Source organism: Engystomops pustulosus, chromosome 1 (genome assembly GCF_040894005.1).
Source record: "Engystomops pustulosus chromosome 1, aEngPut4.maternal, whole genome shotgun sequence".
Classification (NCBI taxonomy): Eukaryota; Metazoa; Chordata; class Amphibia; order Anura; family Leptodactylidae; genus Engystomops; species Engystomops pustulosus.
In genome coordinates this window covers 114559232-114574247 of record NC_092411.1, presented here as the reverse complement: position 1 = coordinate 114574247, position 15016 = coordinate 114559232, and the positions used below count along the sequence as shown (strand labels likewise).

The 15016-nt window shown below is 42.5% G+C and overlaps 1 protein-coding gene across 1 annotated transcript; it reads right to left on the bottom strand.

Annotated features, from left to right (window-relative positions):
* Window positions 1–1515: 1515 nt before the first annotated feature.
* RFK (riboflavin kinase) lies at window positions 1516–5045 on the bottom strand. Its single transcript, XM_072150927.1, has 4 exons — window positions 4586–5045; window positions 4235–4386; window positions 3507–3609; window positions 1516–1762 (listed from the first exon to the last, which is right to left on the bottom strand). The coding sequence occupies exons 1-4, from the start codon at window positions 4842–4844 to the stop codon at window positions 1638–1640; spliced, it is 639 nt and encodes a 212-aa protein (XP_072007028.1). The 5' UTR covers window positions 4845–5045; the 3' UTR covers window positions 1516–1637.
* Between the last annotated feature and the right edge of the window lie 9971 nt (window positions 5046–15016).

The window sequence follows — 15016 nt, the reverse complement described above, 5'->3', positions numbered from 1 at the left end:
AAATGTTATGATTGAAGAGTAAATATAGTTTTATTCTAGGATATGGTCTATGGAATGCAGCATACTGACCCAGAGAGAAATAGATATTGTTTCATTGGGAATGAAATGTTATATTCACAAGTGCTGTGTGAATTATCAAAAGCTTTGCTTTAGGTTTTGCATCCCTCAGAAAGGCAGGAGCCAATCATACTCGGAGTTAAGCGTTCAACATGTGATGCCAGGGATCATTGGGTGGTTCTTACAAACCGCTAATTAGTTTCCCTTTTCAGCAAATGTGTGTCCCAAATAGGCCGTTATTAATCTGGAACACCCCTTTAAAACACCGATATTAGACAGACCTGCAGAAAGAGGATTTACTGCTTCCATCAAATCTTTTCAGAAAAATTATTAGAATAAAACTGAGCAATACCAGACCTTGACATAGAATAAAAATCCTCCCTTGTCTGCGATATAATTATGATGATATGACTAATATAACCAGGTACAAAGCATGTGTTTCAATTCAGTTTCCTGTACATGTAAATCTGAACTGCACTTAGGACAATTTGAATTGAGGAAATCCATGTATCTTTGGTAAAGATATTTAACAATATGATACGAAATAAATGCTAATACAGTGGGTGCAATACCAAACAAGGACCTTTACTATGATAAAATACTATAGACAAACCACAGCCCAGCAGTAAACAGACATAATAAAAGGTTTGGCACACAATAGACAGTTTTATAAAATGTCAGACAGAACAGGCACTTGTATCGCTTCCTTAGTAGACAAGACACAAACTCAGACAAATTCTTCATCTTCAATACATAACCCACCCTAAACAATTCCTGTAAGGAACAGACAACAACCTTGGAACTGTTATACATTCCTCTATATTGTGCTTTGGATAGCCTGGGCTCCAGATATAAATGATAAATGATTAACATAGAAATCCTGTCTAGAGTAGTGTTATTGCATATAATTGTACAAGAGGTTACAAAAAAAAAAAGTATATATGTCTCAACTATTCAGATTTTGCATCTGAAAACTTTCTTAGTGTACTCTTGTACTGCAGGAAACACCATAAAACCACATGCACACATATATGCATACAATACACTGCAAAAAAGGAAAAAAAAAAGCATTGATTTATATATATATTATATAAACTTCTTGCCACAGGTACACCAAGTGGTTTGGAGGTCAGCAGCTCCGCTATTATCCGGTTCAGGAATGGATTTGTATAGTCATACACCGTATAAATATGCCAATAATACCGTATGAAAAAGAAAAATAAATAAGATGACTTTCTGCTTTACAGATAGCCAGCAGCAACATGCTGCAATTTATTCCTCCATGAGAGATTCCCTCATGCTATAGCTATAGTATAGCACAACTACATGCAGGAATCACACTGCTGCCTTCCGTGCAGACTGTCTATAGGATCTTATGTGATGAGCTGTAACCTGTCTTATTTTAAGAGAAAAACGTAACACACAGAACCGGTAAATTATTTGAGTGCAAAATCTGGATCTAGACGCTCCTAATAACCCTAGATATTTTATTCTACTGACCATAGTCACATCGTGGAATATATTACATATAGGATAAGTCTGAAGACCATAATAAGCTATCATGGGACCTCCAGCCACAGTCAATGACCGTTCATAATTTTTTGTGAGTTGCTGAAGTAGTGGTCCTTGAGTTTCCGCCGTTCTGGGAGGTCCAGTTGCTTCTTGGCTTCCTCAATGTCACTGTGAATAGCAGCAATCAAGTCATCTGTATGTGGATAAAGGACATATTTGTCACCATCAGTGAAATAACGTATGGGCAGTTTTCAGTATACTAAACACACACACAAACAAATGATCAATGGAGTTGCAAAAATTACTAGAGAAATTAAAAATCTAGCAGGCAGCTGTGCAATTGTGGCATGAAACACAAGCCATAAGAGGAATGATTAGTAAAACTTCCTGTCCAACGTCAACTAGAGATGCACACAGCTACGTTTGTAAGATGTGAAAGTTATGATAAAAAATCATGTGTAACCATATGACCAGCATAGCGCCAGCATGTGATGCCATCTGAGCACTGCTGATTTGTTCCACAATTATTTACAGATGACGAGAAATTTCCTTAGAGTATAAGGGAGTGAGTGTGCGGTCTTGTCTGCTAACTTTATGTGTCAGATAGATACAAGGGCAAGAAAAAGTGCCTGTACAAGCAAGCGCAACATTTAAAATGCTCCTCGCCCCCAGACAGACTTCGGCTTCATTCACGGCGGGCACAAGGCAGTGCATGGGAGAGGAGGAGTAGGAGAACGCTCCCGCCCCTCCCCATAGAGATACATGGGGCACATACATAGCGCCGTAATACATGTCCTATCTTTTCCCCGGGTACAGAGCAACACGTGTGCTGCACTTTGCGTCCATTGCCGGCCTACTGGGGACAGAGGTCCGCCCGCAAGCTTGCAGCCATTTATACATGCCCCAACAGTCATGAGAATGTAGTCTTAGGGAAAAGTTTATAGATTTCCACAGGCCCCATGACCTCTCCTCTGAAAGATCAGGCAGAGCGCTACTGACCAAGCAGAAAATGTGTGGTTATAATTATAGCTGTGCAGTCCTTTGCTCTCATCTCTATGATCATTGCAATGCGTGGATTTATTCTACATTCTAATACAGCCTAGACAATAGCTGTACCTGAGGAGTTGAATAAACCCAGGTATGAAGAATTAACCTTTCCATCACACTAAACTAAGGGCCATAAAGCATAGCTCAAAACATTATGTCAGAAATAGTAAAAGTTTTAAAATTTTGACCAAATTTTAACTCCTCTCATCTGCATTAACCGTATTACCTATAAACAGACAGTTAAGTCCATAAAAGCTTTAGCTTTCTCTCATCTCCTTACACATCTGGATAATATTGCACTTGATAATTCTGCTATGTAAAGATAATCCGTTAGCCTCAAAAAGGTATTGTCCGATTTCATGAGAAGTACACACACACACACACTTTTACAATCCTAGTGGTAGATTTTCTATGAAATTTTGACCTGTAGCTGCAGTAGCATCTTATCTTCTCTTTTGCTGTCAAAATCCTAAGGACACCCATGCAAATCTATTGTGTGGGTGTTAAGAAGAGCCTCGCATGACAACTTACCTAATCAACTTATGGACCATGTACCTGGGTAGAATAAGGTTACTATGAAGGCAGATCCAATTACGTCAAGTATAATTTTCAAGAATTTTCAAGATGCAGGAGAACAGCCAAACCTGTATAGACTATACTGTGATAGTATCTCCTCAGCAAAGTGTAGGGAGAAGGCTGCAGACTGCTGAGAAAATTCAAAAACATTGAAACATGGCTGTCCACAGTTGGGAAGCATCCTGTATGTTATGGGGGGTGGGAAGGGGTGATATCACCTGGATAATGTATTTACATAGTTATTTCCTGGAATCCCCAATGGAACATACACTGCCTGCAATGTACACCCTGGCAAACTCTTCCCAAGCACTTACCTAAAGAGTTAAAACTTTTCTCCGGTCTAATGTAGCCCACGATAACAATACTAAGTACTTCTCCATAGAAGTCATTTTCAAACCGATGTATAATGTGCGTTTCCTGAAAGAGAGAGACAGTGATGCGGATCAAGAAATCTAAACTAATACAATTACAGAGTAAAGCAAACTAATTTTCTTTACCTCTCTCCTATAGGCCAGTCCGGTCACCACCAGTCAGCGTCTATGGTGCCCGGCCAGGGTGGTGTGATCAGTGAAATATAGGACGTCTTATAATTCGCCTTTCAGGCAACATAAGACATGTGCTATATTCCGCTGTATTATGGTGCCGGCCAGCCCTCATACCTTCTCTCCAGCACGCTGACAGACGGCTGGGCACGCGTTCATGTGAATGTACCCTAATGTTGATGCCATGTAATTGCTACAGCCCATCACTGGCCATGGCTCTGTTCAGCTGAGGTCAGTATTGGGCTGTAATGGGTGAGCACCACTTACCCAATATCACAGCTGGAGAATACCAGAGACCTGTGCTGACTGAAGGTACTGTGCCAGCAAAACACCTACATGTGTGTCATGCAGCTAAATGGTGACGCCATGAAATGCATTTGCCCACCTGCACCACATTTGATGCCATGGAGCAATGAAGGCACACCATAGCTCTCGCATGTCCATAGCAGATATGTTGTCACCACATAAGACTCACAAGATCACAAGATGACATCACTTACCACAGATTTCTTTGTGTTCTTGTAGAAGGGGTTCCAGCCTATGCTCATAACCATTTTATAGATGTCCCCATTGCCGACACAGCCCCAGCCATAGTAGATGCCAGTGTCCAGGTCACAGGGAAGTCCGTCCACTACATGTTCAGGGAAATTGGCTGCAGGAAGAAGGGAAATCCATTAACATCAGGCAAACATGAACCTGAGCCAAGTACTTGGTGCCAGCTCACGCCCTACTTAGCCGGCCGGCATACATGGCATTACACAAGACAAGGCTCTACTATCAGTAATGTGCCCAGTGGGTGCAGGGTGAGGGCAGAACCGCCCTAGTTATATGGGTCACCACATAGCAATCACCTGTGGGGATCCCCAGCTCCTTGGAGCCCCGGCCGAAGCCCCTGACGACCTCCCCGCTGCAGTAATAGGGCAGTGCGCTCATGACACGGGCCCTGGCCGCTCTCTTCTTCTCCGTGGGCTCTGCCGGTACAGGGTGACCTGACAACACGCGTAGACCGTCCGCAGAGGGCAGCGGGAGAACCAGCGCGGCCGTGCCTCCTCCGGGAGCCGAGCCTGGACCAGTCCCGTGCCGGCTGCTACACGCAAGTCGCTGGGCCATCTCAACGATTAGCAGGGGTGTTTACAAACACAAGATGTAGTGAAGGAGGCGTCGTCGCGGTAAGAAGCTTCCAGATCCCCCTACGTCTCTACTCGAGTGCAGTGTTCTCTAACAAGACGTCAGCGCTATGGAGGAGGCGCCCGCCCGCACAGACCTTTAACCGCTGCAGTCACAGTGACTGGGGACTAACCAGCGAGAGGTCACGTGCTGGGCTGAATGCTGGGTCACGCTGACGTCACATGTCGTGTCCCAATAGGGTACGAAACGGGGTTGTTCCGGTTTGTTAAAGGGACAGTGCGGGCCCAGGGCAGTGGACCGGAGATTTATCATGATGAGGGACACTACACAGAGTACATCATATGTATTACAGTATCAGTTATAATTTTGGGTCATCATTAACCCCTAAATGTCGCGGCCAGTTTTATTTTGCGTTCTCCTTCCCACGTGATTGGGCCATTAAGGTTTTTAGAATTTGTTTTAGTTTTGGGACAAGTTGTGAATATTAACATAATCATATATTACAACAATGCAAATGCATTGTAATTATAAAAATTGGTCTGTATACATTAACTTTCATACCCCCTCTTGGCCCACCTAGCAGGATTTCTGCATATATATATATACTAAGGAATTTGGTTATTGGATTCAGTATAGTAGTGAGACTGCACATATATTTTGTTAGTATACATAGTGTGTTGTAACTCTTTTTTATGTGGGTTTAGATATGTGGTTTTATCCAATAAACATAAACTTTTACTGAAAATGTAGAACACCATAATTTACTTTATTTCATTATTTGTGTGTGTTTTTACTTTTACTTGCAATTTTATGAATAGGTTCTAGGTTTAATTGTTAACATATAGTCAGATGGTTCAAAAATAGCATAGGACTGGCCACGTTAAAAATTAACTTTTAATATAATATATGATAAAACACTTCATCAAAGAGACACAATAATAATAAACACAAAAGAAAAAACAATAAAAATGGAGCAGTCTTACCAGTTCGGGCGACAGGTTTCGGGATATGTATCCCTATACGGGACCCAGGAGGGAGGTACTTGTAAACACTTACCCTCAATCACTTATGCGGTCCCTAACACCCCAGTTGCTCCCGTCCTGACAAGGACAGTACCCATGCCATCCCTACTGCAGTGCACTGTCTTGCCCTAAAGGTATAACCTAAAAAAGGTGCTCCCCGTCCATCCCTTCCCAACGCGTTTCATCACCGTTAGCGTGAATCATCAGGGGACTAGTTAGGACCAAAAACTCCAAGGGGGAGAAAAGAGGGCAATAGCATCCCTGGGAAGACCCTGGAATCCTGGAGATAGATGACACACAGGCCTTCCAAAGGCATTAACCCAGAGCGGCTAGGTCCTCATGGTTTGTATACCTGGCTAGTGAGCACTTGCTTTTTGACAGAGTTTCCCTTATATCCACAATAAGCCACACCTAAATGTGTCCCATAGGGTGAACAGAGTTTTACCTGGTAGTTGTCTTCCGGACGCTATCAGAGGGTGACATACGCGCCATTTCTGAAAGTGTGTCGCGCGTTATCCCTCACTTCCGGCGCCAATAATGCACCGGAAGTATTCACCTTCTCCTTCCGGTATGACTCGCGCATGCGCATTAGGGGACCGTGCAGTCCACTTGTGGAACGCATCCTCCTCTTTTTGGTTGCGCCTGCGTGCACGCGTACTGATAATTTTTATATCTATTTGACCAACTCCATCCCTCGGCATTTAATTGTCCGCGTACGGAGTATGGGACAAAGAGTTCGGTGGGTCATCACTTTTTCATGATCTACTATAGAGAGAAATATCTAAGCAGCGCGGTATACATAGGACAACGTAGTTATTTAGTATTCCATTTTACAGTTCATTCTCAGGTTGTTGAAGTGATGAAAATACAAATATCCCACTTCCATAAAGTTGTAGTGTACAGTTGCCACATATTGGAAGTATCAATAAATGGGTATTAAATATTCTGTGTAGCCATTATTTCTTTTCTTTTATGGCTACATGATTATTCAATCAAGATGTCATCTCTGTCTGAGGTGGCATCACCTTGGACAATTTTGTCCATTCTCGGCCAGTAATGGTTAATGAGTTATTCATATACCACTACATGAATGGCCGATTCAAAGATTATCCGAGTTTTATTTGGCTGTTTTTGGAGTTTGGAGTTTTTGGTCCTAACTAAGTCCCCTGATGATTCACGCTAACGGTGATGAAACGCGTTGGGAAGGGATGGACGGGGAGCACTTTTTTTAGGTTATACCTTTAGGGCAAGACAGTGCACTGCTGTAGGGATGGCATGGGTACTGTCCTTGTCAGGACGGGAGCAACTGGGGTGTTAGGGACTGCATAAGTGATTGAGGGTAAGTGTTTACAAGTACCTCCCTCCTGGGTCCCGTATAGGGATACATATCCCGAAACCTGTCGCCCGAACTGGTAAGACTGCTCCATTTTTATTGTTTTTTCTTTTGTGTTTATTATTATTCTGTCTCTTTGATGAAGTGTTTTATCATATATTATATTAAAAGTTAATTTTTAACGTGGCCAGTCCTATGCTATTTTTGATATATCTGAAGGCCAGGACACTGTTAGTGGTATAAATACCTAGAGATTTGGCTTAATTGTGTGTATAGTTAACGAGCTATGGCTGGCTTTCTCTCGGTGGGCCTCAATCAGGACCAATGGCTGAATGAAGCTAAAGACATTTTTTCCGATAGAAATTTTGTACAACCCAAATACACCCCCTCCTATAATACAGCTTTCAAGGAACTATTGAAAGCATGCAAAGAACAAATTGTATCCTGGTGGGAAGTGCAATGTATTGATAACTATATCAAAAATAATATTGTCCCAAGAGGACTGAGAGTCTCCCTAACACCTGCTACACGTATATGCAGCCCTAATCTACTACAGAAATGGGAAAAAGAGGCAACTGCTTTTTCCATTAAATTACTTGGACTACTACTGGAGGAGGAAAAAATAAAACTGACTGAACTAGAAAAAACCCTTAAAGAACAGATCGAAGTGACAAAAAAATTTAGTGGGGAACCAGATTTCGCTAATAAAGAATCTCAACTCCAGTCCAAATTGGAGAAATTCCAATATCACCTAAAAGACCGTAAACATAAACAATTTGTTCGCGACCTCCAGGATTTTAGAGATAGCAAAGTGTACTCTACAATTGGAGAACAATCGCAGCAAAAAAGTGGTGATATTGGGATCTCTTCAACAGACACTGAGAGGTCTGACAGTGAATCGAGAAGTAGCTCACAACGAGGGAGACCTAGAGGTAGGGGAGGTAACGGGAGAGGAGGGAGAGGAAGAAAAAAGGCAGAGAACCAACAAACAGGAGAAATGCCTTTTTTGAGCAAGCCTACTCCCTGAGAAACCGCAACCAAATACCAGAACAAAACCCCAACCCCCAACGTCAAACCAAGTGATAAACATCTCTACATACACATTGAGCGAATCCGAGACACAGGTCCTTAATAAAGGACTATCATTTGTACCCACATCCGACTTTAAAATCTTCACTTGGATAAAAGATATACATCTCTTTATAAGGAAATTAAGGTGGCATAAGTATTTTAAAAGGCAAGAAATGAGAACCTGTAAAGAACTAGGAATACCGTCTGATTTACTAAGTGACGTAAGATTACTATTCAGCCTAAGTGAGGAACCACAACCTGAGCTAGGGACTGGACCCTTTACCAACTTGAAGAACAAAAGTATTCAGATGCCACCAATTGGTGATATCTCTCCGATTGATGTGTTCCTCAACTTGGTAACAAATGAACTAAAAAATATCCAACACTGTCACCAGAAACATAATCTCACCAAAAGAGAGATGCAGGCTTTAAGAAATTTAGAGAACAACAAAGAGGTAATAATAAAATCCTCGGATAAAGGGGGCAATACAGTAGTAATGGACATAGAGACATATAGGGGATTATGTACAGATATTCTAAAAGATACTGCTAATTACGAGATTCTTGAAAAAGACCCCACATCAAAATATACAGCAGAACTAAAAGACATCCTTACCCAGGCAAGGAGGAAAAACCTTATCAGTAAGGAAGAGTGGAAATTTCTCCTACCCAAATTCCCACAAAAAGCAACTTTTTATTGTTTACCGAAAGTGCATAAGGGCTTTAACCCTTTAAAAGGGAGGCCCGTTGTATCTGGAATAGGGAGTTTGTCCCAAAATATTGGCATTTACCTTGACAGGATTTTACGTCCGTTCGTCCTCTCCCTCCCATCTTATATACAAGATACGGCGGATCTTATACGCCGAATCGATGGGATTACAATTGAGGAGGGATGCATCCTTTGCTCTATCGATGTAGAAGCATTATACTCATCGATTCCCCACACCTCGGGCTAGAAGGGAGTAGAGCACTTTTTGAAAACCAGAGGTAACCAGTTCACTCCTCACAACGAATTTACCCTGGAACTTTTAAAATTCCTACTGACCCACAACTTCTTCCTCTTCGACTGCAAACACTACCACCAGCTCAGGGGCACGGCCATGGGCAATCCATGCGCACCAACTTATGCCAACTTGCTCCTGGGCTGGTGGGAGGAAACCATGGTGTTCACCGAAGAAAGAGCACAAATGGTTGAGAGGATAGAGTTGTGGGTCAGATATATTGATGATATCCTGGTGATTTGGAGGGGGGACGAAGGGTCCTTCCGGGACTTTGTGAAAGAACTGAACAATAATGAGATTAATCTGGGTTTCACCTTTGAGATCGGTGGAGGGACCCTCCCTTTCCTGGATCTACAGATCAATAAGGAAACAAGTGGAGAAATTAACACAAAGGTTTATAGGAAACCGACCTCCACCAATGCACTCCTGAAATGGGAGAGTCACCATCCACTACGTCTAAAAAGTGGGATACCCAGGGATCAGTACTATAAACTGAGAAGGAACTGCTCAACTCTTGAGGAGTTCAAAACTCAGGCTCAGGATCTCAGGATACGTTTCAGAGACAGAGGATATCCTGATTATGTCCTAAGACAAGCATATCGGGCAGCTTTACACAGGGACCGTAGAGAGTTGCTATTGAAGAAGGCAGATACCATAACGGACAACAAGATGAGAATAATTACTACATACGATAATGGGGCCAGAGAGGGCTCTAGAGTAATTCAAAAATACTGGACCATCCTGCTGATGGACCCTGATATCCAAGATGTTTTAAACGAGACCCCACAAATCACCTTTAGAAAAGGAAGATCCTTAAAGGATCGTCTGGTCCAAAGTCACTTCACAGCCCCTCGAAACACCACATGGCTTAAAGGGGTATTCTCGTCTGGGCACTCACATTCAGTTTCACTAATCTTCCATATATAAACATTTCTTCAATTAGATGTTATTAAAAAAAATGTTCCTGTGTGAAGATAATTTCTCATAAATGTAGCCATGTTGTCCCTTAGAAACCAGATAGCTTCCTCGGATACGACCACGTCACACTCTAGCAGCGGTGGCCAGAATTGGGCTATAGAGTCCTGCCGCACCACCAGGATTCAGCAATCATTACCACAGGACGGCTGTGAGACATGCAGAAACTCCCAGACATTTCGTATACAAAACCTTTTTGTTTATTTGTGCAATCTCTCGGGCAGAGGTGGCCGTATCCGAGGAAGCTATCTCGTTTCTAAGGGACAAAATTACTACATTTATGAGAAATTATCTTCACACAGGAACATTTTTTTTAATAACATCTAATTGAAGAAATGTTTACATATGGCAGATTTATCAAACTGAATGTGAATGCCCAGACGAGAATACCCCTTTAACAAAAACACACCGATGGGGAATTTTAAATGCAGCGGCTGTATCGCCTGCCCCTATATACAAGTGAGTAAGTCCTTTACATCTAACAACACTGGACGAAGTTACGCTATTAAACATTTTATTAATTGCAGAACGAGAGGGGTAGTGTACAAAATGACATGCAGATGCTGGATGGAGTATATTGGAAAGACAAATAGGGAATTGAGGAGGCGAATAGGGGAACATCTTTTGAATATTGACAAAACTAATGATACATCAATTGCGAGACGTATAAATCAAAAACATGGAGGTGACAAAGGAGCCATATCCTTTATGGGTATAGATATAGTGAAACAACCAATGACAGGAGGTGATTGGGAACAAATGACTTTGCAAAAGGAATCGAACTGGATTTTCGAGTTACAAACAGTAAGTCCAAATGGATTAAATGAACAACTAAATTTTAAATGTTTCTTGTAAAAGCCCTCTATTAACCTTGGCCCTGATTTCTTTGTGCTTTTGGGGCGGAATCTGGGAGATAGTTCAGCCAAATAAAACTCGGATAATCTTTGAATCGGCCATCCATGTAGTGGTATATGAATAACTCATTAACCATTACTGGCCGAGAATGGACAAAATTGTCCAAGGTGATGCCACCTCAGACAGAGATGACATCTTGATTGAATAATCATGTAGCCATAAAAGAAAAGAAATAATGGCTACACAGAATATTTAATACCCATTTAATGATACTTCCAATATGTGGCAACTGTACACTACAACTTTATGGAAGTGGGATATTTGTATTTTCATCACTTCAACAACCTGAGAATGAACTGTAAAATGGAATACTAAATAACTACGTTGTCCTATGTATACCGCGCTGCTTAGATATTTCTCTCTATAGTAGATCATGAAAAAGTGATGACCCACCGAACTCTTTGTTCCATACTCCGTACGCGGACAATTAAATGCCGAGGGATGGAGTTGGTCAAATAGATATAAAAATTATCAGTACGCGTGCGCAAATATACAAAGAGGATGTGCCTTACGGGTAGACCACATAATCCCACAGCACGCAGGCGCAACCAAAAAGAGGAGGATGCGTTCCACAAGTGGACCGCACGGTCCCCTAATGCGGATGCGCGAGTCATACCGGAAGGAGAAGGTGAATACTTCCGGTGCATTATTGGCGCCGGAAGTGAGGGATAACGCGCGACACACTTTCAGAAATGGCGCGTATGTCACCCTCTGATAGCGTCCGGAAGACAACTACCAGGTAAAACTCTGTCCACCCTATGGGACACATTTAGGTGTGGCTTATTGTGGATATAAGGGAAACTCTGTCAAAAAGCAAGTGCTCACTAGCCAGGTATACAAACCAGGAGGACCTAGCTGCTCTGGGTTAATGCCTTTGGAAAGCCTGTGTGTCATCTATCTCCAGGATTCCAGGGTCTTCCCAGGGATGCTATTGCCCTCTTTCCTCCCCCTTGGAGTTTTTGGTCCTAACTAAGTCCCCTGATGATTCACGCTAACGGTGATGAAACGCGTTGGGAAGGGATGGACGGGGAGCACCTTTTTTAGGTTATACCTTTAGGGCAAGACAGTGCACTGCTGTAGGGATGGCATGGGTACTGTCCTTGTCAGGACGGGAGCAACTGGGGTGTTAGGGACTGCATAAGTGATTGAGGGTAAGTGTTTACAAGTACCTCCCTACTGGGTCCCGTATAGGGATACATATCCCGAAACCTGTCGCCCGAACTGGTAAGACTGCTCCATTTTTATTGTTTTTTCTTTTGTGCTTATTATTATTCTGTCTCTTTGATGAAGTGTTTTATCATATATTATATTAAAAGTTAATTTTTAACGTGGCCAGTCCTATGCTATTTTTGATATATCTGAAGGCCAGGACACTGTTAGTGGTATAAATACCTAGAGATTTGGCTTAATTGTTTATATAGTCAGATGGATCAAATGTTTATCCTCGGCCCCGTTACTAAGAATAAAAGATCACTCAATATATGAGAGTTTGTTCAGTGTCTCAGTTTTTCATGCGCGTTTTCAGTGCAATTTCAATGCGATTTTCACACGCAGATAATGCGCGTGAAAGGACTCAGGGCTGAGCTCTATCTTTTCTATGGCAATTGATGTGTGAAAAACGCATTGCACTTGCATTGCACTTCCATGTGTCTCAGAGTGCAATGCGTTTCTTATGCGTCTCCATAGACTTGTATGGTGCATTTTTCACGCACGTGACTTGCAAAAGTAGAGCATGTTGAGATTTAAACGCGCGTTAAAAAAACTGCATGTGTGAGCGTGAAAAAAAATGCAAGTCTGAAAAAGCCCATTGATTACAATGGGTCAGAGTGCAATGCTAGTTTTGCGCGTCAAAAGCATGCGCAGAACACGCACGTGAAAAACGCAAGTGTGAAAGGGGCCCAAGTGTGTTCGCTGATTGTTATGGGTATGAGAGGGTTAATAACAGGAACATATTGTAGTGGGTTGCTGAGTGGCATGCATTTACACATCCAGTGTCAGACTAGAGTGCCTAGGATCCACCAGTAAAATCTTTTCATGTGGACCACAACTGTACAGCTCTATGCAAATATAACCTGGTATTTATTCCTTAAACATAGCTTGAGTGCTATCCCTTGTCTTGGATTTTTATGGTCCTAGAAGCCCTATCAAAAAACTGTCGACTGGCCTAAGTCTATAACTTAGACCCTCTTAGCTATGTTACCCAGGAATACATACCCATAGAGTAGCAGACCCCAGGTAGTAGAAAAATTCTAGAATGTGATTGACTCCACTGTGTGATTGAGAAAGCCCAGGGAGGAAGGATACTGGATGTCTAGATATTATATTTAAATATCGTGCATAGTATCTAAAATAGAGGACTCAAGGACCCACTGTGAGACCATATGCAGCTACAGAGGGCCGTGTGTTCCTTCTAATGTTCCTGATGCGGCTGTAGTTTGTGCATGATAAAGGCATTGATGCTATGTACTGGTCTGCCCTTTCCCCAGACCTGAATCCAGCCGAGCACATTTGGGACACCATGGGGCTCACATACTAAGGGTTCGAATCGCGCATTTTCGCCGGGTTTCCTGCTGATTTCCCTGGGATTTTGGCGCATTGGTGCCGGCTTCCACGCGACAGAAATCGGGGGGAGTGGCCGTCGGACAATCCGATGGATTCAGAAAAAACGCTGAAATAAAAAAAACCCATTTTTTTGCAAAATCATCACCGGGACGAAGCAGGTGAACTCTGGCGGACCTCGGCACAGAAGCGACACCTGGTGGATATCGGGCGAACGGACCTTAGTGAATCCCGGCAAACCCGAATCCACGTCGGAGAATGCGCTGCTGTATCGCGACTGGACCGGGTAAGTAAATGTTCCCCCATGTCTTGTTCTATCCACCGATGCCACGGCTGATGCTTTAATTCAGGTGTTAGAGGCGATACCTCAGGAAAACACTAACCACTTTCTCAGGAAAATGTGCATGCATTGTAAGGAGGTCATACAGGCACATGGAGACCACACACTCTACTAGGCCTCATTTCCTTGTCTTGATCAATTTTCATGGTAGTTGGATCATCATTCAGTTGGTTGTCTATGTATTGAAAAGTTATACAATTTTCCAGTATACTTTCTGTACCAATTACCCATTACTCTCTGCTTGCTGTCCTTCTAGAAAGCTTCTAGGTTTACTTCAAGTGGATAGAAATCTGTTCATGGTAACCTGATGGATACACGGGTGCAGGTGCCGTTAGTGTCACACAGCTCTGAATATATCCGTCGTGTGCATGCTGGCGCCGATGTGCCACAATCCGATCACATGCGCCAAAAACCCAGGACAATTCAGGGAAAATCGGCGCAAAACGGTAATATTCGGGTAACCCGACGGAAAAACTCGATTCGGGCCCTTAGTAAATGACCCCCAATATGTATAGTCTTGGGCAAACGGGGCAATGTTTTTTAAAATGTAGTGGAGGATTTTTTTATTTTATTAGGGAATAATAATGTTTATTTTTAAATATATATTAATTTGGGATGTGTCTGCTTTAACTTTATATGTCCCCATTGAGGTCATAAAAAAACCCTTGGGGACATTTCCATATTTTTTCTTTTTTTTTTACTTTCTAGTTTTCACTTGTAACTGGGGCATCTATAGGGACCTCTGTGGGCCCTCTGTGGGGGCAGATGTTTGATCAGAGCTGTTCTTGGTCCGATCAGACCCAGCAGCACTAATTAACCCTTACAGACCCAGGGGTCACACGACCGCCAGGTCTAAAGAGCCAGGGGCAGTACCGGCCCTGCTACTCACTGCAGAGTAGCAGAGCCGGATGTGATATTGCTTACTATTGAGTTCTTAA